This window comes from Tachypleus tridentatus, chromosome 12, assembly GCF_004210375.1.
Source record: "Tachypleus tridentatus isolate NWPU-2018 chromosome 12, ASM421037v1, whole genome shotgun sequence".
Taxonomy (NCBI): domain Eukaryota; kingdom Metazoa; phylum Arthropoda; class Merostomata; order Xiphosura; family Limulidae; genus Tachypleus; species Tachypleus tridentatus.
Window position 1 is genome coordinate 56,585,055 of NC_134836.1, and position 26,480 is coordinate 56,611,534.

Sequence of the window (26,480 nt, forward strand, 5' to 3'; positions counted from 1 at the left end):
CCGATCGGTAACACAGTGCCACGGACGAGTTAATTCGTTCTCAATAATACCTAACATCAACGCTAGATGTCAGCACCATACATGCATTTGACCTACTTACAAATTGTTTCACTTTTGATCCAAAATGGCGTAACAAAAAAGTTACAAAATGAAGAAGCATTAGATTTGTATTGTAGCAACTAAAATACTTGGCAGTCAACAGGTTAAAGCAAGCTTTACAGAGCCCAACATTTCCAGGAAATACTAAAGTGCATCGAAATAAATTCCATGTTGAGGTAAAATCGTGTCTACCATTTTTCTCACGTTCTTAAAGAAGGAAAGTCGGAATAAATTCCTAACAGAGTTTGGTTTGTTTTAAATTTCGTGCAAAGCCACACAAGGGCTATCTGCGCTAGCAATCCCTAATTCAACAGTGTAAGACTAGAGGGAAGGCAACTAGTCATCACCACTCACCGCCATCTCTTGGGCTACTCTTTTATCAAGAAATAGTGGGAATAAACATCACATTATAACGCCACCACGGCTGAAAGGGCGAGCATATTTGGTGCGACGAGGATTCGAACCCGCGACCCTCGGATAACGAGTCAAGCGCCTTAACCACCTGGCCATGTTGGACCTAAACTCCTCACAAAAGTGGATAAAAGGTTTATAAAACAACCTTCAAACGATATCGGTGTGAAATTCAACTAATCGTTGGTACCCGATAGTGGTTTCTAACCTTTTCCTACCGACGAGATCCTCACTCATTTACTTTAATTTTTACGGCACCTCTGCTGCTACATTCAATATTGTTTTGCATATACAGTCAAACATCGATATAAGGCGCTAGTTGGGGTCCAAAAAATTCGACCGCGTTGTATCTGATTGCGCCTTATACCGATTTGATTATATATTTTTTTGACCCTCGGGGTGAGCGATAATGCAAACATTGACGCTATCGTTTGCAGCACTTCATGCCACTGTCACTGGTGTATGAGTGTATATGACTCATCCTTCGTCATCCATCGGTCGATCAAGGATGACTTGTGGTTTTAATGAAAATAAAGTTTTGATTCTTCTTGCCTACGCACTGAGAGCTATCCTATGACTGGCAGATCATGTAATTTACTGCAGTTGACAGGGCCAGGAATTATTACATGCAGGCCGGGGTTTGATCACAATATGCGGCGTGAAAACCATACAAAAAGATTGAAGTGGATTTGGTTTTTGATTTTTGATCACATTAACCGGCTGATTGCATTAAGCAGTGGTAATATTAAGCGGCGGCCTCTGTAGAAACCCCAAAAAATTTGGGGACTAAGACCCCATCGCGCCCAACTGATTATCGCGCTTTATCGATGCGTTTTATATCGATGTTTACCTGTATATACATTTTTTATTATTCTTAATTATCCTTTGTTTGAAACTTTGTTGACATGCAGTTGAGAACCACTGGTATAAAATATATATGACAATAGCCATGATGATTGTATACTAACAACTAGGACAGCGGTAAGTCTTAGGGCTTACGAAACGGAAATTAGAGGTTCCATTCTCCTAGTTGGACAAAGCAGACAGCCCGATGTGGTTTTGCTACAACATAGTGCACGCATTCCTTGAACAATAACCACTGACGAATATTTCCTGCCCTCTGTTTGGTGAAACTCTCGCGGTACCACTAGCAATTTATCACGACGCACGGTTTGGAAACCACTTCCACAGTAACATGAAAGTCCTGAACATTACTAGTTTGTATTACAGATATTTGCCCCGTATATTACTAGTTTGTTATACAGATATTTGTCCTGAATATCACTACTCTGTTTTACAGATTCTTGCCCTGAATAATCTACTTTGTTGTACAGAAATTTCTCCTGAATAATCTACTTTGTTGTACAGAAATTTCTCCTGAATATTACTACTTTGGTTAACAGATATTTGTCCTGAATATTACCACTTTATTGTACAGATATTTGCCCTAAACATTACTACTTTGTTGTACAGATATTTGCCCTGAATAATACTACTTTATTGTACAGATATTTACTCTGAATAATACTACTTTATTGTACAGATATTTGCCCTGAATAATACTACTTTGTTGTACAGATATTTGCCCTGAATGATACTACTTTGATATACAGAAATTTCTCCTGAATATTACTACTTTGGTTCACAGATATTTACCCTGAATATTACTACTTTGGTTCACAGATACTTGCCCTGAATAACACTACTTTGTTCCAGAGATATTTGTCCTGAATGACACTACTTTGTTCCAGAGATATTTGTCCTAAATAATTAGAACTTTGGTTCACAGATATTTGTCCTAAATAATTAGAACTTTGGTTCACAGATATTTGTCCTGAATATTACTACTTTGTTGTATAGATTTCTCCTGAATATTACTACTTTGGTTCACAGATACTTGCCCTGAATAACACTACTTTGTTCCAGAGATATTTGTCCTGAATAACACTACTTTGTTCCAGAGATATTTGTCCTAAATAATTAGAACTTTGGTTCACAGATATTTGTCCTGAATATTACTACTTTGGTTTACAGATACAATTTTGTGTAGCATTAGCTTGTAAAAGTTTAAATAATTTTATTTTAGATTTTCATACTTTAGTTTCACGTCTGTATTATCTACATCTTGAAGTTCTGTAGAGATAAAAATATTAAATAATCATAGTTCCATTTCAGCTGTGGTTCCGTTATAACGTAATTTTTAATCCCACTATTAGCAGAAAACGAGTAGCGTACAAGTTTTAGGTGGATATGTCCGACTATCCGCCTTCTCTTTAGCCTATTACTTCAAAATTAGGAACAACTGGTTCAGATAGCCCACAAGTTTTGTTTGTTTTTATTAAGCACAAAGTCCACCACAGATATCAAAACTCGGTTTTTAGCACTGTATGTCTTTTAGACTTACCGCGGAATTCAACAAACAACCAAACGTTCAATTTTACACTCCCAACTGGTGTTAGAAATATGACTAAAAAGTGTTTATCTAATAGCTTATTTCACTGAAACAATAACTACACGGTTTCCCAGAAGTGTGGACCGACAAGGAAAAATACACAATTTGTTCGTAATTTATCTATCTATCAAACTGCATGTCATTAACAGCCATAGACATATCAGTTCTATATGTCATTAGGGTATATTCTTTTCTGGAGTACCTACAACCTAGATTAGAAATGTATATGTTTAACTTCAAAAATACAATGCCTGTTTTCCCTATGGGTCAAGACTTCTGGAACACACCATAAAGAATTTGGAAAAACCCGAAAGGGAAACTCTCATATTTAGAGTCAGGTGCCCTAATCACGTGGTGATACTGGACCTGCCTCACAGGACCCCACACGTCTAATTTTTAAAACAACTGCATTAATAGTAGTATACATATACGTTAAATATTTCTTTTCTTGTTCATCAGAGATGAAATTGAAAAGACGATGTATGACGTAGAGACCTAATACATTCCACGACTGGTGCTGTACCTTCTGCAGTTTCATCTGTTCAAAGCTTATCAGAACAGCTTGGATCAGCAAACCAAAGAAATGTCATTAGGCCTCTTATAATGGTCAAGTATATAGAAACTGGATTAATTATTATTTTAGAAAGCGTTGTTATTAACATAATCTTGCTACAAACATTTTACCACCACAGTTCTACATCAAACGACCTACTTATTCGTAGCTCCGAGAATATTCCACAAATGGCAATCAATCCCACTGTCCAGTTATTCGTACCACAGACTGGTTGCGCCCTCCTTATAAATGGGCTGAACTGGAAGTTATATTCAAATAGTAGAAGCCATTTAACTTGAAAATGTCAGACTTAAACTGTTTAAAACGTGATCTTAAAGTAACAGCAATTTTTTCAAACAATTATCGACACATTCGTATCAGCAAACGAATCTATATATATACACACACATGGTAATTGAAACAATACGTCTGATATAATTACCGTATGTACAAATACGTCCCAATTGTGAAAAAAAAAAACAGTCCCTCCCGAGTGACCTTGTTGTTGTTTTCAGTCGTCTTTTGGTTGACCATAAACAATTATGAAGACAGAGCAATAAAAATTCAATAAAAAAACGTGGAAAATGTCACTCTGACCAGGTGACCTGTTCACTTGTAGTTATGACAAAATACTGTTATAAAAAAGTTGACTTGTAGCAACCAGTTTTAACTGAAAGAATTTTTCTTTTTTATACTTTCTGTTGTACCAACAATGAGACCATTACTCAAATACTGTGAATCTTTTTTATACTTTCTGTTGTACCAACAATAAGACCATTACTCAAATACTGTGAATCTTTTTTATACTTTCTGTTGTACCAACAATAAGACCATTACTCAAATACTGTGAATCTTTTTTATACTTTCTGTTGTACCAACAATAAGACCATTACTCAAACACTGTGAATCTTTTTTATACTTTCTGTTGTACCAACAATAAGACCATTACTCAAATACTGTGAATCTTTTTTATACTTTCTGTTGTACCAACAATAAGACTATTACTCAAATACTGTGAATCTTTTTTATACAATAAGACTATTACTCAAATACTTTCTGTTGTACCAACAATAAGACCATTACTCAAATACTGTGAATCTTTTTTATACTTTCTGTTGTACCAACAATAAGACCATTACTCAAATACTGTGAATCAATAAGACCATTACTCAAATACTGTTTTTTATACTTTCTGTTGTACCAACAATAAGACTATTACTCAAATACTGTGAATCTTTTTATACTTTCTGTTGTACCAACAATAAGACCATTACTCAAATACTGTGAATCTTTTTTTATACTTTCTGTTGTACCAACAATAAGACTATTACTCAAATACTGTGAACTTTCTTTTATACTTTCTGTTGTACCAACAATAAGACCATTACTCAAATACTGTGAATCTTTTTTATACTTTCTGTTGTACCAACAATAAGACTATTACTCAAATACTGTGAATCTTTTTTATACTTTCTGTTGTACCAACAATAAGACTATTACTCAAATACTGTGAATCTTTTTTATACTTTCTGTTGTACCAACAATAAGACCATTACTCAAATACTGTGAATCTTTTTTATACTTTCTGTTGTACCAACAATAAGACCATTACTCAAATACTGTGAATCTTTTTTATACTTTCTGTTGTACCAACAATAAGACCATTACTCAAATACTGTGAATCTTTTTTATACTTTCTGTTGTACCAACAATAAGACCATTACTCAAATACTGTGAATCTTTTTTATACTTTCTGTTGTACCAACAATAAGACCATTACTCAAATACTGTGAATCTTTTTTATACTTTCTGTTGTACCAACAATAAGACCATTACTCAAATACTGTGAAATATTTACTTATAATTCTCGCTATAAAATGGACAACAACATCCAATGATTTTGCTTAGTTTGAGATTTATGTTACAGTTAGATAAACGCATTAGCCTGCGTTAGCCGTCCCTAATGTAGTAGTGAGAGATTAAAGGGAAGACAGACCACCACCACCCACCAACTACACTTTTACTAACGAACAGCGAGATTGACCGTAACGATACATCGTCCTCAAGGCCGAAACATGTTTTGTGCGATAGTGATTCAGATCTGTGACTCACAGGTTGGGAGTCAAACGTCCTTACCACCTGAGCTACTTTATTACACTACCAAATAAAACGTGGAGCATCAGTGTGTTACATAATACCATAGAATGAGTAAATATGGCTGTACCACTACGTGTCAGCTAGTAATTTCTACTGTTACATATGACGTGAGGTTTAGTGTTATACTGCTATATAAATAAAACGCTCACGAGTTAGTGTGTTATAGTGTTATACAAATACACAAGAATTAATGCGTTACATCACCTACACAATGGATAAAATGCAGATGGGTTCACGTGTTATATTGGTAACAAACTGTTTTTAAATTAGTGTTATATATGTCATAAAATGCGCGAGTTACACGTGTCATACGTATTATACCATATAATATGTGTAGGTTAGTGCGTTGCATACATGTACAAATCACGCGAGTTACCACTATATAAAACGAGGGAGTTATAGCGAAATGCTAACACATACGAAGCGCGTGAACTAGAGTGTTATATTAGAATATAAAATGTTTCACGATTACTGTTTGTAGTAGTATATACAATGCACGTGAGTTGGTGTTATAATATTTAAAACGTAAGAGTTTTGGTATATAATATACGTGTAACAGTTAGAACAGGACAATATATAAAATACGTGTGAGCTAATGTGTTATACCACCATATAAAATGAATGTTATTGTGTGTTACTGTCGTATCGACGAGTTAATGTTGTACTTCAATACAAAATACACGACTGTTAGGATGTTATGGCATGTAAAATGCATGCGAGTTTTTGCATTATTCTACTGTATAAAATATGAGTTAATGTGATATGACACTATAGAAAACACGTACGAAAACATGTTAATGTGAACGTTCTGATAGTTAGTGTGTTATACTACTTGCTTATAAAGTGTGCAAGACTTAGTGTTATAGGTTTATAATATGCAAGAGAATTAGTACTTTGCACTGATATATAAAAATGCGTGTGTTAATTAGTATTACAAAACTGTATAAAATAAAGAGTCATTTCGTAACAATTATATAAAATGTGTGAATACTAAGGTGTAGTAACGTTGTGTTAAATTAGTTTAACGAAAATATATATGAATTGGTTTTGCACAGTTATAAAAACTGAGTGTCAGTATTTATATTATTATCTAACATGCGAGTTAATTCAGTAGTCAAGATATATTAATAATTACAACGTTTTGATCCATATTATCGGGCCATGTTAATGCGTTATGCATGGTGATACTATGGATCTAAACCGATCCATATTATCGGGCCATGTTAATGCGTTATGCATGGTGATACTATGGATCTAAACGATGTAATTACAAAAACAAAACTTGCCTACCGTACAACTGTTGTTATTTTATTTTGAAATAACTATTCAGATTATTGGGTAACTCAGTAAAATAAACATTAAAATGCCGGTTAATATATTATATACCCAAGTAAAATATCATATGAATTACAATGTTATTTGGTGTTATACGAAATGGCGAGTCGATGTGTTATGCTAAAATATAAATGCGAGTGTTAGTGTTATAACGAAAGTCTCTAAATTGGTATATTATGCAACCATATATATAGTTTATGTATATACCACTCTATATATAATGTGTTAATACATTAAATGTTTGTAGAATGTAAATACCTTTTGCAAATCTTCTGTGTTCAGATCTTTTATTTGCAAATGAATGCGAAATATACAACATAGTTATTTCAAAATATAAAGAACAAAATACATTTAGGTATTACTGATTTCAAACTGTACCTCTCCATTTTAAAAACTGCTGACAAACCCATCCCTTGGTGAAACGGAAGCACAGAAGTCAATCCTAGAAACTCACTTCAATGGCACACACGGATAACAAAGATAACACAATCCCCCTAGACGGCTTATCAGTCAAGTGCTGGTTAACTACCAGCTACCCGTATACCAACTGTGCAGATAGATAGACTTAACCAATTGAAGTAAAGTACCTTGTCCAAAGACAACACGGTGTGTGACAAGCAAGCGTCGAACTCGCAACCTTCCAACTAAAAGTTCAAATTAATATGCTAGTGATAACTACACTGTTAAAATCCGTAGCTACTTCTACAATTTTATGTGAGTAATGTTACCATAGAAACGATGATCTTTTATCAAAAATATAACTTAATTAATTCTATATAAAATATAACTTAATTAATTCTATATAAAATATAATTTAATTAATTCTATATTTTTCACAAGTCAGGCCCATTTATTTCTTAACACTAAGTGACTACAAATTTATTCGTTGTCACAAATTTAATATATTCATATATGAACCTCAAAACCAAACGTATTAAAGCTGTCTAACTACTATAAGAAACAAGTTTAAGAGCATATTCTGAAAGTAAAATACGTCAATGTTTAAGAATGATAATTATTACGTCACTGTTCTTAAACGCACTACCTTATAGGCAAGCCGTTCCTCGTGCTCTTTGGATCACATAAGCCGTCAACAGATTTGTGCACTCTACAGATACGTAAATGAAAGTTAGTGCAAACATTAATTGTGATGTTACTTAATGTTCGTGGTTCCACTTGCTTGAAAATAGCATGTTGTCGTGCACCTATGTTTCTTTGATACAGCCCAAAGATTAGCCTATACACGTCACTCCTAGAAAGCTACAAGAAGAATACCTGAAAGCCAAGTTCACCGAACATGCAAGTTCATGCTATCTCTCGCACGTGAAGAGAAGACCAGGACACACCTTCACTCCAGTTGATGCATTTACAGATGAATCAGGACGTGTAAACGCACCACTGGAATGAGACTATGTAGGTCATGCAGGGGGTTATATCCAAAAAGAAACAGAAGAAATAAAACATGCAGGGAAGGGGGAAGTACGACAGTTTCATAAGCCCCCACAAACTTAGTGAAGAAAAGTAATCTATCTCTGTTTTGACGTCCATACAGATAGAAGACGACTACGGCTAGTGAAACTTCAACCATTTTTCCATGCTGTATTGTATAGTATGTATAAATTCAGCCAGTATTTTCAGGCATGCAAATTAATCATGATACACTCTGTTTTGAAATACATTAGAACCTGTTACACACTCGTCTATAAGGATTCCATTGGCATTTTAAAAATCAAGACCAAAAATAGATAAATCATAAAAACAAACAAAATGTTAGTCACGTGCTCACTTTTGAAAAGTTAATAATTATCTCATTCCAAACAATTCACAGACAGCGTGTCATCATATTATGTTCAAAAGAACATAGTTCGATTCGAGGCATGCTATACACAACACTGCAAACCTTTCACTTGATGATCAAAATACGAGAACGTATAACGTAAGCAGATACTGAGTTGTTATAATAGCGGGAGATGGTGAATGACACTGAAAACGCCTCAGTTAAACGAGAAACTCGTAATTTTTCTTCAGTCTTCAAATATTCAGACCTTTTGTTGAAACTAGTTTAACAATTAAGAACGTAAAGGTGACAAATCATGAGTTTCGCTGCACGTGCACGTTATAAATTACACATTTTCGTCTTCAATGAAATATTCCAAGTAACACAAAGTATGTTTATAAAAATTGTACACAATACTCTAATAAAAAATCTATCCCGGTCTTTCATAATGTAAGCTTTAGTGATATATTTTAAAATTGTAACAAAATAACCCAAGATAAACGAGTTCAGGTCACCACTGATATAGAGTATATCTACTACTTATATAGAGTTACTGTGACAACAGCTTCGTTGGTCACTTATATAAATATAAGTGATTGTAGTTGAAGTGAAGTAGTCATCACCACCCATCACCAACTCTTGGGTTACTCTTTTACCAACGAATAGTGGGATTGACCGTCACCTTATAACGCCCCCACGGCTGAAAAGGCGAGCATGTTTGGTGCAATGGGATTCGAACCCGCGACCCTCAGATTACGAGTCGCACGCCTTAACCCACCTGGCCGGCTTTAAATTAGTAAAGGCACAATTATTATGATATATGTACATTACAGCCAAATTTCAAATGAAAGTTTTCGGTTTTTTTGCATTTGTCTATGAAACAGATAAATGGTACACCAATTAAAGTTAACTTCATTGAACGGTAAGTCAATTTTCGAAACAGGTATTTGCAATGATTTACAATAAATATTTACACATTATACAGATTATATTCCCAAACATAGATATAAGCATTATAAACCAAGCATTTCACTTCAAAATCATTAAAAACCCAAATTAGCATTAATTTGGAAGTAGCAACATGACCATTCCCCACTACCAACATTAAATAACTCAAGTGTATAGATCATAATTCATTACGCACATTGAAGTTTATACAACGAGTAACTTTATCGACAGATCCCATAAGCTGAGTCCACAGTCCTCAAACGAATCTTCTATAGTGCTTACGTTACTTGAAATTATCAACCTCGCATCATAATGAATTCATACCAATTTATTACTTTACACTGTAATTACTAATTAATCATTAAAAATATCATTAAACGAAATAAACTGCCCCTGAATATTTATAAACATTACCCTGAATATATCTCTTTCGATATTTAAAGTGATTAAATAGGTACATATATCAATATCATTTCAAGGAAGTCTTGTTTTGTTTTTATTAAATTACCGCTGCGTGAAGTTTTAATGGTTGTTTCAATTACTGTTCCAAAACTTGGACGTTCATAATTTACATACATACATACATACATATATATATATATAGAGAGAGAGAGAGAGTTGATGGCAATAATATATTTCAAAGACAATTTTATGGTTAAATTCATCCATGTGTAGTTTGGATAACCTTGAGTTTATCCTTTAGTTATTCTCACCAAACGATATATAGATCAATAATAAGTATTATGAAACGAATCAGTAATACCATGGATTAGTTATCTACAATGTACTACTTTTGAATTTACTCGTAAAGTTAAAACACACAAAAAATATTAAAACTTATTGCATATTTCTAAATAACAGATAACGTTATATTACTTTTTACAGTAGTATTTACGATAATATTCTAACGGACGTTTAGCCTAAATGAGTGAAGCAGGCATAGTTTAGTAATGTTAAGGTAGTCAGGTATAAATTTAAAACTGATTGCTAGCTTAACAATGACGGTTTTGAATAAGTTAAAAGTACAAGTAAATATATTTCTTTGTATCTTACACTTTTTTTTAAATTTTACTTCAGTTTACGTTAATTAACATGAGCCTAACGTAAGTCTAATAGGCGGGTCGAACCTGTTACTGTTGGGTTTACGGACAAAAACACCGTTAACAGTAATGGTATCTTAGTGATAATAATGTAAGTTTGTCATTATATGTTTACTGAACTTTGACACTTTCAAAACAATATGTACTCTTTAAATATACTTACTTAGGCTTACTAATATTAAAACAAGTGTATTGCAGGAATTATAATAAACGTAACTGAACACTGTAAGCTTAAAAATATTACTTATGCTTCAATACTATACGTACCTTTCGTCCTTACCTAGACTAAATTTATATAGTAATACGTGTAAGTCTTCATCTACATTAAAACTTATTGTTTGTAATTCAATTAAAATATGTATATAGACAGGCGGATTAATATTTAATTTACTTATAACTGGAAGTCATTAAGAACGAATAAAAAATACAAGAATGAAAAATAAAGTAATATAAAACATAATTACCCATGTACAGGTAAATACACGCATTCGTAGACAGACGGATAAAGTTACTTATGATACGTGATTAAAAATTAATAACTTTTGTACGAAACACAAAGTGAAACATCTCACAGACGTGTTGTTTCTGTGATTAAAAATTAATAAATTTTGTAAGAAACACAAAGTGAAACACCTTACATACGTGTTGCTTCTGTGATTAAAAATTAATAAATTTTGTAAGAAACACAAAGTGAAACATCTTACAGACGTGTTGTTTCTGTGATTAAACATTGATAAATTTTATATGAAACACAACGTGAAACATCTAACAGACGTGTTGTTTCTGTGATTAAAAATTAATAAATTTTGTAAGAAACACAAAGTGAAACACCTTACATACGTGTTGCTTCTGTGATTAAAAATTAATAAATTTTGTAAGAAACACAAAGTGAAACATCTTACAGACGTGTTGTTTCTGTGATTAAAAATTAATAAATTTTATAAGAACCACAAAGTGAAACATCTTACAGACGTGTTGTTTCTGTGATTAAAAATTAATAAACTTTATAAGAAACACAAAGTGTAACATCTTACAAACGTGTTGTTTCTGTGATTAAATATTAATAAATTTTATAAAAAAAGACAAAGTGTAACATCTTACATACGTGTTGTTTCTGCGATTAAAAAATAATAAATTTTATAAAAAAACACAAAGTGAAACATCTTACAGACTTGTTGTTTCTGTGATTAAAAAATAAATTTTATAAGAAACACAAAGTGAAACATCTTACAGACGTGTTTCTGTGATTAAAATTAATAAATCTTATAAGAAACACAAAGTGAAACATCTTACAGACGTGTTGTTTCTGTGATTAAAAATTAATAAATCTTATAAAAAACACAAAGTGAAACATCTTACAGACGTGTTGTTTCTGTGATTAAATATTAATAAATTTTATAAAAAAACACAAAGTGTAACATCTTACATACGTGTTGTTTCTGTGATTAAAAATAATAAATTTTATAAAAAACACAAAGTGAAACATCTTACAGACGTGTTGTTTCTGTGATTAAAAAATAAATTTTATAAGAAACACAAAGTGAAACATCTTACAAACGTGTTGTTTCTCCGGCACAGTCGTCCCCTTCAATCCTGTAAATCTTACCGTACATAATGTACTCGAAACTATCAGCGCGGGAGGGTCCTGTTTCTGCAGGGTTCCACTCACCGTCGTCAAGGTAACCATCTTCCCGCAACGTTGAAGCTATTACTAATCGAAACTTGTCTCCTACAGCAAAGAAATAATAATAAAATACAAAAACATTCTTTTGCGTCCCAGAATTGCGTAATAAGCATTTCTTCTTGACTTACTCTAATTTTGGGCCAAATAAATCAATTCTTTCTTACTTTCTTCTCTGCTCCCCGCTAGTACAGCGGTAAGTCTAAGAATTTACAACGCTAAAATCAGGGGTTCGATTCCCCTCGATGGGCTCAGCAGATAGCCCGATGTAGCTTTCCTACAAGAAAAACACACAAAACACTTTCTTCTCCAGATAGACCAATTACAGATCGATAATCGACATGAAAATATGATTTGGAGTAAGACATAAGCAGGGCTGTTCCTTGCCTACTGAATAACAGAGAGGTGTTTCGTAAAATAAAAAGGTCACAATAGTTTATAGATTTAGTCTAAAACCCAACGTGACCAACGTACGCAAGGAGACCTTAGTATAAGTTCCAGAGCTTTAGTCTAAAACCCAACGTGACCAACGTACGCAAAGAGACCTTAGTATAAGTTACAGAGCTTTAGTCTAAAAGCCAACGTGACCAACGTATGCAAAGAGACCTTAGTATAAGTTCCTAGTTTGAAAATCTAATTTTCCTATCTCAGTGAGTCAAGTTGGAATTATATTACTTCGGATAGTCACATAAAGCTACCCAAGAGCTATCTTTCCAACCGTTCTTCACTTTGAAATTATAATACAAAGAGAAGGTATCTAGTAAACGTTACCTACCGCCAACTGTTGGCTCTGAGCGAAGAATGGGATTTGACAGTCAGCCACGATCCCAAAGTACAGATCGTAATTATCGTGGCGACGGGAAGCAAGTCGTAGAATTCTGGGTTTTGAATCACGCTTGCCACAACAAAGTACTAATTAAGATATATTCAGAAACACATTAACTTACTTACAAGGCTTCGGCTACAGTTATAAAGTCTGTAACAAAAGACTCAAACAATGAGCTCAGTGGTCTAACATTAAAACAACAACATAACTCTTAACTATTAAGAAGACTCAAACAATGAGCTCAGTAGTCTAGCATTAAAACAACAACATAACTCTTAACTATTAAGAAGACTCAAACAATGAGCTCAGTGGTCTAACATTAAAACAACAACATAACTCTTAACTATTAAGAAGACTCAAACAATGAGCTCAGTAGTCTAACATTAAAACAACAACATAACTCTTAACTATTAAGAAGACTCAAACAATGAGCTCAGTAGTCTAACATTAAAACAACAACATAACTCTTAACTATTAAGAAGACTCAAACAATGAGCTCAGTAGTCTAACATTAAAACAACAACATAACTCTTAACTATTAAGAAGACTCAAACAATGAGCTCAGTAGTCTACCATTAAAACAACAACATAACTCTTAACTATTAAGAAGACTCAAACAATGATCTCAGCAGTCTAACATTAAAACAACATAACTCTTAACTATTAAGAAGACTCAAACAATGAGCTCAGTGTCTAACATTAAAACAACAACATAACTCTTAACTATTAAGAAGACTCAAACAATGAGCTCAGTAGTCTAGCATTAAAACAACAACATAACTCTTAACTATTAAGAAGACTCAAACAATGAGCTCAGTAGTCTAACATTAAAACAACAACATAACTCTTAACTATTAAGAAGACTCAAACAATGAGCTCAGTGTCTAACATTAAATGAGCTCAGTAGTCTAACATTAAAACAACAACATAACTCTTAACTATTAAGAAGACTCAAACAATGAGCTCAGTAGTCTAACATTAAAACAACAACATAACTCTTAACTATTAAGAAGACTCAAACAATGAGCTCAGTAGTCTAACATTAAAACAACAACATAACTCTTAACTATTAAGAAGACTCAAACAATGAGCTCAGTAGTCTAGCATTAAAACAACAACATAACTCTTAACTATTCAGAAGACTCAAACAATGAGCTCAGTAGTCTAACATTAAAACAACAACATAACTCTTAACTATTAAGAAGACTCAAACAATGAGCTCAGTAGACTTACATCAAAAACAACAATATAATTCATTTATTTTCTACATAGGCTCAAAAGAGACGATAATTACAAGTTGTACTACAAAACTTAAGATGTCGTTTCTTAACATTTCACAGGAACTTGAGGCTTCACGAATATAGAAAGGAAGGAAGAAATCTCTTCCATATTTTCATCAAACGTGTGTTTTTTCTTATAGAAAAGCCTAACAAGCACGTAAGGGCACTATTTTGTACCGGGCACCTTTTTGTGGACGAACCTTGCCCCTGTTTTGGATCGCTAGGAATTTCTAAAAGAAATGTTAATCAAAGCAACATCTCTCTTTGGAAATTTTTTTCCTCTATCGTATTTATACATAAAAAGTGAAAACATCACTCAAAATCTTCAGTTATGTTCTTTACTGAAGCCTTTTTGTGTTGTGTTGATTGAGGTTCCGTAAATCCTTATTTGGTCTGACTTTACCATTTTTGGGGGCTTGTTTTAATTTTGAGCTCATTTAAAAATCAACGTGATAACATATAATTTTACACCTCTGGTTGGTTGGTTGGTTGGTTTTGTTTGTTTAGAATTAAGCACAAAGCTACACGATGGGCTATCTGTGCTCTGCCCACCCCGGGTATCGAAACCCGGTTGTTAGTGTGCAAGTCCGCAGACATATCACTGTGCTACTGGAGAGCGTTCTGGTTGGTTAGCTTATTTGTTTGTTTGTTTTTTGAATTTTGCACAAAGCTACTCGAGAGCTATCTGTGCGAGCCGTCCCTAATTTAGCAGTGTAAGACTAGAGGGAAGGCAGCTAGTCATCACGACCCACCGCCAACTCGTGGGCTACACTTTTACCAACGAATAGTGGGATTGACCGTAACTTTATAACGTCCCCACGGCTGAAAGGGCGAGCATGTTTGGCGCGTTGGGGATGCAAGCAAACCCGCGACCTTCAGATTACGACTCGCACGCCTTAACATGCTTGGCCATGCCGGGCCCGGTTGGTCAGCTGTACTTCGAGAGCAACAGGGTGATAATCACAAGATGCTGTTGTGCTTATTCCGTAAATTCACAAGACCAACAAAGTTGGTTAAATGTTCTAAAGATACGAACTAAATCTTCTCACAGCTGCAAGCATCCGGCGGCTTTATGGGTTTATTTACATAAAATTGATGTAATCTGCATCCAAAAACTAAACTTAAAAAAAAAAAAAAACAACGACACTCGTTTCGAACACTTCTTCCACTCACTTGACCACAGAATATATATGGATTGTAAACCGATGAATACCGCCGAATCAGACATAACTGACGCTTGAGTATAGTGATAGTTTTAAGCTGGTAAATGTGTGGTAAAACACACACATATATATACATGTGCTGCACAAAATGTGAAATATTAATAATAAAGAACGGAGATAAGGGAAAAAAATCGAGAGATTGAAAACAATGGAAGTAAAGGCATGACATCATCAGACTAAAGCAGAACTGACCAGATAGACATGTATTGTTTTAACTGGTTGACATCAAATAAACTCTGTCACAAGACCCATCCAATTGTGTAAAAACCACACAACGGAATACAAAAAATGATATAATTTGATAAAAGTTCTATATAATTGATATAAACATAAAATACAGAAATCACTTTTGTCAAAGGAAAGTTTATTCTTATCTCTAGTGTCATGAGAATAGATTACCAGAATGACGTGGCATTTATGTTCTCACTCGACGACACAGATACCCAATAGTTCTAGCATTACTAACCTTGGTTTAAATTAAGATTACTTCATTGGAACAATGCCTTGATTAGTAGACATGCCAATTAATCCCACACAAAAATTCAAAACTATAGACTTAAACTTCCTTTGGACATCGTACCACGATGGTTGTAGATAACGCTAATAAAGATTACTGTAAAACAACAATTTTTTTTTGTGATTTTCGCGATGAAAATATATAGGAAACGTTTCTCTCTCTCTTTATTTCAGCCGTAAATCTCAGAGAAACTGTGTTTTCAATATTGGAAGTGAAAGAGTTTAATAGTCTAGAACAATGGTTCCCAACCAGGGGTGCGAGATAACATCTGTTTTTGTTTTTTTTTTGTTTATGTTAAGGGTACTGTCCTATATATTCAAACATTACTGTGAGGGGTGCGAGAACATGTTAAATTTTTTTAGGGGTCCGGGACATAAAAAAGGTTGGGAACCACTGGTCTAGAAGCTCCTAAGGTTGACGTTTGGTCATTTTTAACCCTTAAAATTAGTCCGTCATCAGTTGATGCTGGTACCGGCAACGTTTCCGAGGTTTAAGGGTTAATGAGGCGAGGCAAAGAGTCAAAAGCATACGCTCCCACAAGTACCCTGACTGTCGGTTTACAAAAACAAAACCACAGCCCAGAATGCTGAACTTTTTCGGAGAAATTACGACCAATTTTCAGAAAACAGAATGTATGCGTCGAATATAGTACTGTATCAGTTAACTCGTGTTAGGTCTATTGTGCACTCTGTAATAAGATGTTTTCGTTCAGCCTTCCGCTGTAAGAACACATTTATGTTGAAACTAATTATTTGCAAATAAGAGACCACCCTTCTTCCTGCATAAAAAAAAAAAAACATACTGTGTTAAACACACTCTGATAAACATACTGTAATAAACATATTGTGTTAAACATACTGCGATAAACATACTGTGTTAATGCTGAGGTATAGTAGTAACACGAAGTAAACCACAAAGAGTAAAGTTCAGTAAACATGACTTGACAGGTTTCTTATTAAAATATGTCATTATGAAATCATGATGATCGTTTATAAATAGAAACTCTAGAATCGTTATTTACAAGTGAATAACACCCTATAAAAAGGCCGGACCAGATAACTGCTGACCAAAGGGCTAGTCAGCAGCACCACGCCACCGTCGAAAAAGCAGAGCGTGACCAGCAGTACTCGAACTTCGGCAAGCCGGGCCCGAAATTATAGCTGAAATCCACGTATCGCCTCAATGTTAAGCCATCTCTATATATAACTGTACTTACCTTCCTTTATTTATCTATATAGTTTAAGAATTAATACACTTTATTGTGCCGTGGTCATTTTCGAGTTATCTACATTTAAAATAAAATTAATATTTTACATGCCCCTCTAAACGAGGACTGGTACTAATAAATTGATCAACTGGCGACCTTGAGTTAATCTTAGAAAGCTTTCATATCAAATACAAATTACAAGAAAGTTTATATTTCGAGCTGAAAACGCTTTTGGTCTAAATGTAGACGTTTAATTATTATACGTCTAACTTGGAAAACGCATGTCTGATTACCTTATGGATAATTACGTATATAATAACAAACTTGTGTACAGTTTGGAAGTCTTTACAAGACTGTGTAACTATTTTATATCTGTAACATGAAACAGAAAACGAGCACAAGTCGAATCATGTACTGTTCTATAGGGGTAATTTTATACGTAATTCATTATAGAAACTGCACCAGATAAGTTGTGTTACAATTATTCATCTTCTAAGCCTTACATGTTGTGTTATCTTTGCTACTCGGATAATAAATGATAATCGGATAACGGCTGTCAAATGAAGTAACGTTAAGATAATCTATGTCTTCATTTTACACTAACAAACACTCAAAACATATAAACTACAATACGTTTTAATCCTTATAATTAGCAACCCGAGAGAAGTATATTTATCATCTGTACTGGTGGCCAGGTTGATTTTTAAGTTTCGTTTTAGTTGCGTATATTTTTCTAATCGTAAGTTATTATTTATTACGTATTTACTGTTGCTAACCTACTGGTTTGTTTGTTTACGGATATTCGTGTAAAGCTATACTCAACGGCTTACTACAAGTAGCTGACCCTAATTTCAAGCTGACACACTAGAGGGAAGGCAGGTAGTTAACAGCGACGACCGCTGATTCTAGAACTACTGATCGAACAATGGAACTTGACTGTTACCCATCTAACGCAACAGATGCCTCGTAGTGTGCAGCGTGCTCGTGTTTTTGGACGCGATCGTTACACCCGCAGATTCATAGTCCGAAACGTCCACCACTGGACAGTGCTCGGACCAATAGCTAGCTACATGACCACCAAAGTTGCGTAATAAACGAATACGAGCTCTCTCTCCACTGCAAATTGTAGTTTAGGAAGCCCGTGAATTTATCGTTTAACCAGCGGAAGCTGGTCACATAAATATACTTCCCAATTACTTACAGTTTTAACAGCAGATACGTAGTACTTACATCACTAATTAAGTAGTGTAGACTACACTAATCGTCACCACAATATCTTAAACTAAGTGATTATTAAGTCGTATAAAAACGATAAAACCCTATAATCCGAGCGCCCTGAAGAAATAAAGGTACTCTTTCAAAAGTTCTCAGGTGAAAGTGCTTTTTACATTTTTATCAAGACTTCTTGAACATATGTATTTGTCTGACATCGTGAATATTAAATTTTATATGTTATCGTTATATGAAAATAAAAGTATAAAAAAACTGGGTACAACCAAGTGCATTCGTTTTTAGATCTTCAAAGTAAACTACTTCATGTTACTAGCTTGTTCTAGGTCTCACAGGCAATTTACGCATACTAAGACGTGTCATTCCGCGTCGTAACTTGCAAAATTATTATAACCTTCTCACTACAGAATGAGCCGTGGCACCAAATCGTTTTGCAACTCTTGCAGGAATTACACAAGATATAATTTAAATCTTATAGACACACCAACAAATCAACAATGTTTAAGATTACAATGTGTGATTGACGAAGTTTTATTACTACTTGAATGTCTTATGTAGGTTCCAAAATATTCTATTCGTTTCATTTCCCACAAACCCCACAACGGATATACAAGCTCGCCGCCCTTAATTTTGAAATGATAGACTAGAGGGAAAGTAACACTTGACACCATTAACGTCTCTCAGACCAAATAATTGGTCACTTTTATAAAGCACTCAAGGTACCAAAGCGTAAAGCACAATTGATTGTATATACGTATATTGAGATAAACTGACGCATATTGTTTTGTTTTTTTGTATTCCGCACAAAGCTACACTAGAGCTATCTGCGCTAGCCGTCCCTAATTTAGCACTTGTAAGACCAGAGAAAAAAACAGCTAGTACATCACCACCCACCGCAAACTCTGGGGCTACTCTTTTACCAACGAATACACATTATACCGTCCTGACAGCTGAAAAAAACGAGCATGTTTACTGTGATGGGATTCGAACCTACCGCCTTCACATTGCGACTCGAGCGCGACCTGGCCAGGCTGGAACCGGACCGCGAATATTGTACCTGCAGAAGCATAATTTGGTATGCTTATTACAAGATCGCGCTCCACCCGTTTCGGAAAGCCCACCAATTGAATATTAAAGCTAAACATGCAATGTTGCCCTAAAAATACCCCGAATTTTTAGATGAATTAATTAACATGGAAAATTAGCCATTAAGATAGCTTGGATTTGTTTTTAATTTTGGCAGTATTAATAGACATAAACATATACGTATGTAAGTTATTAAACTACAACACGTATATCATAGATATAAGTGGCGATAAATACGTGATCGCGCCAGCTAATATGTAACGCGACAATGTAAAATTATACCATTTATACGAAAGCACGAGCGGTGTCATTTTAAAGTGAAAATTCTTGAGACCATAGCATCTAAAAACATGGGGAATATTCCATCTATGAAACATAATCGAAACGACAGATGCAAAACTAGAAACCAAGCTAAAAATTTAACAATGGGTTAGGACTTGGGTGCGAGTACCCACAACGCCCCATTCACATGATTACCTTAAAACGTTTGATATGTATCATTTATAATGCTTCAGTCTTATCGATGGTCCACTAGAGGGAGTGGGCTTATTTGTTATTAAGCTAAAAACTACCCAACAAGTTATTTTTACTGTGCCCACAGTAGGTGTAGAACCTGCGATTTTAGCGTTTCAAGCTGTTGCCGCTGAACCATGGAGGTGGGTTTGGCGACAAGGAAATAAGTTACTCACAAAAGCGTTAAAAACCACCATATAAACAACTCAAGAACGAATTACATACTAATACTTTTCAAGTTTTCTGGTTTTATAAACACATGTAAATATTAAACATACCGCAACCTGCAGGTCACGGATTCGATTCCCGTTCTTGGACATATCCGTCCTTTCAGCTTCTAAAATGTTATAATGTGACAATCAATCCCACCTTTCGTTGGTAAGAAGTTGATTGTGGATGGTGATGACCAGTCTATCAGTTCTGAATTAAAAAGCGCAAATAGCCCTCACGTAACTTTCCAAGAAGCTCAACAAAACAGACCAACAAAACAAATACACTACAAATAAAACCTTCTTCATGACCTTTCATTTTTTCTTTAAACCAGTTTTGAATTGGGTCTACAACTACTTTGTTATGCTCTCTATATGTCGTTTCTAAACATACTTCAGTGAGAATGCATTTCAGTCGAAAAAAATCGCCAGTTTCTACTGGTGTGCACAGCTAACATGTTATACATGAGACAGGTGTAAAACGTAATACTTACAAAGCCTTGATATTATGATTTATCCGAACTGTATGGAAGCTTTGTTTTCAAGTTATCCAGATGATGTGTGACAAATGGTATTTGTACAAAAGAAACATGTTAAATGTTATCCAGATGATGTGTGACAAGTGGTATTTGTACAAAAGAAACATGTTAAATTATTTAACTTCTATATTTCATCGCTATTATATTCTGAATCAGCAAGAAAACATTGAACTTATAAAATTCAGTGGGTCGTTAAAATGGTGTCTTACGTGAAACAGAAATGAAAGCTGACGTCGTACAGCATGTAATTGACGTCAGCAAAATGGTCGAAAGACACGAAGCTGAACAAAGCACTTTATAACACCACGTGGAAACTATTTTTATCGAGACAAGTTGTGCAGTATATTTTTGACATTTATTTTAATATAATTTTTAAAACTCGTAAAGTTATTATTCATTGATATTATTATTACGCTGAATAACATCATGAAAAAAACAACACGTGGTTGGACAATGAATTACCGAACAAAGAAGTTGATCTTAGCAGAACGCCCAACACGTATAGAAAGTAATAATTTCTTTAATACGATAGCAAAGAGCATATAAACAGCATATTAACTAACTGTGGGGTTTTAGCATTAAGAATAACTAGCATACTAAACATCAATACTTAATATTACCCAATAGTCAAACGTACCCGAAACTAAACCAGAAGAAATGTACAAGAAAACATTAACAGCATATCAATAAACAATTAAACATATATTAAACTAACAGGTTAATATATCTGTAATTCGAATAAATGCACAAAGCTCACTATAACAAGCGCGAATACGTTATAACAACAAATGCATAAATTAACACTCGCGTGTTTGTTTTTTTGAATTTCGTGCAAAGCTACACGAGGGCTATCTGCGCTAGTCGTCCCTAATTTAGCAGTGTAAGAATAGAGGGAAGGCAGCTAGTCACCACCACCCATCACCAACTCTTGGGCTACTATTTTACCAACGAATAGTGGGATTGACCTTCACTTTATAACGCCCCCACGGCTGAAAGGGTGACCATGTTTGGTACGACGGGGGGTTCGAACCCGCGACCCTCAGATCACGAGTCGAACGCTTTAACCCATCTGGCCATGCCGGGCCCACACTCGTGTGAAACAGCAAAATTCCACACTTGAAAAACTATAATCTCAAAGGATTTGCCTTCTTTGTTTTGTTTGAATTTCGCTCAAAGCTACTCGAGGGCTATCTGCGCTAACCGCCCCTAATTTAGCAGTGTAAGACTAGAGGGAAGGCAGCTAGTCGTCACCCCCCACCGCCAACTGTTGGGCTGCTCTTTTACCAATGAATAGTGGGATTGACCCTCACATTATAACGCCCACACGGCTGAAAGGGTGACCATGTTTGGTGCGACGGGGGATTCGAACCCGCGACTCTCAGATTACGAGTCGAACGCCTCAATCCACCTGGACATGCCGGGCCAGGATTTGCCTAATACAAAGATTACTTTTGGAAACTTCAGTCAGCAAGAACATAGATATACAACAGGAATACAATCATTCGAGTGGATAGAAGTTAAAGAGTTAATACTCCCCCATCCAAAAAAAAAAATCAAAGTGAAAAGTGCCCTTTTAACATTAGATATTATTTGGCTCTTTGAGTGGTTAGGTACTTGTGAACAGAATAACCTGAAATCCTATTTTGTATTTGTTTTACGTCTTGTGACGAATTAACATGTTGACTCGGACGTAGTTGGACGCTTTATCTTGATGACAATGAAATATATTTTATTGGGAACTAATCCGATTAAATATGTTATTTTCTGACAGAACAATGATGTCAGAACGTTAGCCTCAACTTGTCATCACCATAAATCCATTAGCAAATGTTCCTGACATTCCAATACATATCATTGTGAAAAAGCTGTAACAGTAACAGGACAGTAATGTATTGTTAACACTTCTGGGAACGTTTAAACACGCACGTGCTTCATCCATGATGACTTACTTCCGTTTGACTCGTGCTTGTACAACTTTAGTGAGTTGATCTTTTGTTAGGCTACATGTATTTGGACGAATCTTGTGGTCACGACCATTGTAACATCCTATAGAACCGAAGTCTAAACTACCGTGTTTACAATTACAAGGGAGGCTTATATTGGAAGAATCCTATGGACACGGCCCTTGTCATGTTATTTAAATCTAAATGCATCTGAATTACCGTGTTTACAGTTACAAGGGAGGCTTATATTAGAAGAATCCTGTGGACACGGCCCTTGTAACATTATGTAAAACTTAATACTTCTAAATTACCGTGTTTACAGTTACAATGGACGTTAATACTGGAATAATAGTATGAGCAAGGCCCTGATATTATGTAAATCTAAATACACACACACACACATATATATATGTATTACTGTGTTTAGGGTTACAAAAGAAAGTTTATATTTCATCTACAATGAACGTTACATCCTCGAGTTATTTGTGGCATATGGGTTTGAAAAAAAAGACTTGAAATTTAGGAAAAACCAAGAAACACAATATGTTTATGTATTAAACAAAGCTGCTCGTCAATAATACCAAGTAAGTTAACTAATATTTCATTATTTCACTCTTCTGATGTCACTGAGGTGTTATACCTTGGCTAGAGTTCTATTGACACCCCATAGATCAGAGATTGAGTGCCTCAACCACCTGGCCATGCCGGGCCTTCTGAATTAAGCTATTTTCTATTATATATCACAAAACTGTTTAATTAACAACACATTTCTTTTATCAACGGATATCCTAAAGTAATAGTTTTTCCATTTTATTATCTATACATTTCATTTTACAATTTCAGTACATAGACTAACAACATCAGGTTATACTTTCGTTACCAAGCAACATGATATAAAAGCCATTGGTGGAACGCAGTGTTATCAAAATGCACTAGCTATTCTATGTATTAAAAGTTCTTAATGTGATTGTTACGAATAATTATTCTATAAATAGATCATGAACTCATTTCATGAATGACCTTAATTTTGATTGGCTCACAAAAGGATTTAGCGACGTTTGACTGGATAACATTTATCTGCCTCTATATGTTAAAGCTGGATTTCGTAAAATTTATTTATTTGAGTTAGCTATGAAATTTGAGATTAGGGTGCAGTATGGGGTGGTGGTGGTAGTACTTACCCCATCATTTATAATGGGCTATACGCTCGTGGTAAAAGATGTTTCAATAACACCGCGCACACAGATTATATAAATATTAGCGGTACTTGTGACTGTACTACTTGAAAACAATAAGTATTTTCGTGCAATGTTAGTTGAATGTGTTCATGTAACCCCTGTATTTTGGGATGAAACCCCCTTCACGTTTCATACCTCGTTCATTTCGAGCAGTAAGTTAATCTCTAAATCTTAATTAATTAATTGTTGGTTAGTTGTTACGCACAAAGCTACACAATGGACTGGCTATCTGTGCCGTGTCCGCTACGAGTATCAAAACCCAGTTTCAAGCGTTATAAACCTTCAGACTTAGTGATCAGCCACCAGGGGTCTATCATTAATAAAACACAAAATAACCTTTATATGGTCCCAAACACAAATTATCTTCTCGCTTTCTAACAGTTTAGTAGAACAGTACCTAAATACTAGCAAGCCTCTAAATTTATTACTGCGTCAAGATTGACCATAGTATCTGACCGATCGAAGCCTAAGCTGCCAACAATAAATAAAACACGAAAATATAACACTTCATTATAAGTATTTATAATTCAACGGAAAGAAATTCCCAAACTACTGCGAAATGAAATTATTAACCCTTCTCAAAGTATTTGTTAGTGAACTTATATTAGTGTTACTATATTTAGTTTCAGTGATATGTAACATCATTATAGTAAGTACTGTGTTACTATATTTAGTTTCTGTGATACGTAACATCATCATTGTCGGTATTGCGTTACTATATTTAGTTTCTGTGATACGTAACATCATCATTGTCGGTATTGCGTTACTATATTTAGTTTCTGTGATACGTAACAATATCACAGTCGGTAGTCTGTTACTATATTTAGTTTCTGTGAAACGTAACATCACAGTCGGTAGTGTGATATTTAGTTTTTGTGATATTTAACAACATCATAGTCGGTATTGTGTTACTATATGTAGTTTCTGTGATACGTAACAACATCATAGTCGGTATTGTGTTACTATATCTAGTTTCTGTGATACGTAACAACATCATAGTCGGTATTGTGTTACTATATCTAGTTTCTGTGATCCAAACCAAATCTCACCAACTAACCACCTATAAAATTATTTCTCTAGGTAGTTCTGCTGATTTTAACTTCCAAAATCTTGCAATACACTAACGGTTACATATATACATGTAAGTTATGCTTTGTATTTTTGCTACTGAGAAAGCAAGAATTTGTTGTTGTTTTTTACCTGGAGAGAACAAAGTAGAAACATGCGTTACATACGTAACTCTTTATGTGGAGTTACCACAGAGAAATATATGGACTTAAAACTGTTTCCAAAGTTTTTCGTATTTAATTACCTGTAAATGTATCAGGTGACGCTCTAAGATAGTGTTTTAAAACACGTCCATACATATCTCCATTGAAGTATATGATATACGTTTATTAAAGTTGTATTTCAATTCTGGAGATAAGTTTAATTCTACACATAATAGGTAAATATAAATGAAAACAATAAATCTAGAAGATACAAGTAGATAGAGAACAAGACACATTTATTGTATTAAGAATTATCTCTGGTCGCTTAAAAATATGTTTTACCGAGCTACAAATTAAATGTAGTTAAACTCATATCATTCATTATGTTCTCTTGTCGATCTAACATTTCCGTTTACGACAATTATACTTGTTTGCGTCAAATTCTACTTATTTTCCAAGTAGAAAAGTAAAAAACTGATTTGATGTACGAGCGGGCAGTTTTCATTCAAACTATACACTACAAAACACAATAATTTATTGAAATGACTGCGAGGGTTTGAAGTTCGTATTACCACCTACATGAACTTCTCTGAAACGAAAAATACAAATAATTGTCAAGTTTTGTTACACTAATTTACTGTGGTAATGATTGCCTGAGTTTTAAGTTTATATTGCCGTCTATATATATATTCTGAAACGACAACTACATATGTCTGTTTCCGTTACGTTTCATTAGTAACAAACAATGGGATACTTGAAACTTGATTTCGTAATTAGAGCAAGGTTATCATTTATAATTTTAAACAACTAACAAAGTCAGTCAGCACTATGCCATTGACTGCCACTCTAATAACGCACCCATAGCTTAAAACGTGTGTAATAATTTGTAGAATTGCACGGATTCGAATTCGACTCGTCAGCTCCGAAATCAGAACTTTTTAACAC

At 34.4% G+C, this 26,480-nt stretch overlaps 1 protein-coding gene across 3 annotated transcripts in view; it reads right to left on the reverse strand.

The window, feature by feature from the left end:
• Polr2H (DNA-directed RNA polymerases I, II, and III subunit Rpb8) overlaps positions 1-26,480 on the reverse strand; it is a 172,237-nt gene that overhangs the window by 12,341 nt on the left and 133,416 nt on the right. For all 3 annotated transcript variants that reach the window (XM_076469552.1, XM_076469550.1, XM_076469551.1), the window contains one exon: positions 12,387-12,561. In XM_076469552.1, coding sequence (XP_076325667.1) covers positions 12,387-12,561 — 175 coding nt within the window. The remainder of the gene's footprint in view (positions 1-12,386; positions 12,562-26,480) is intronic.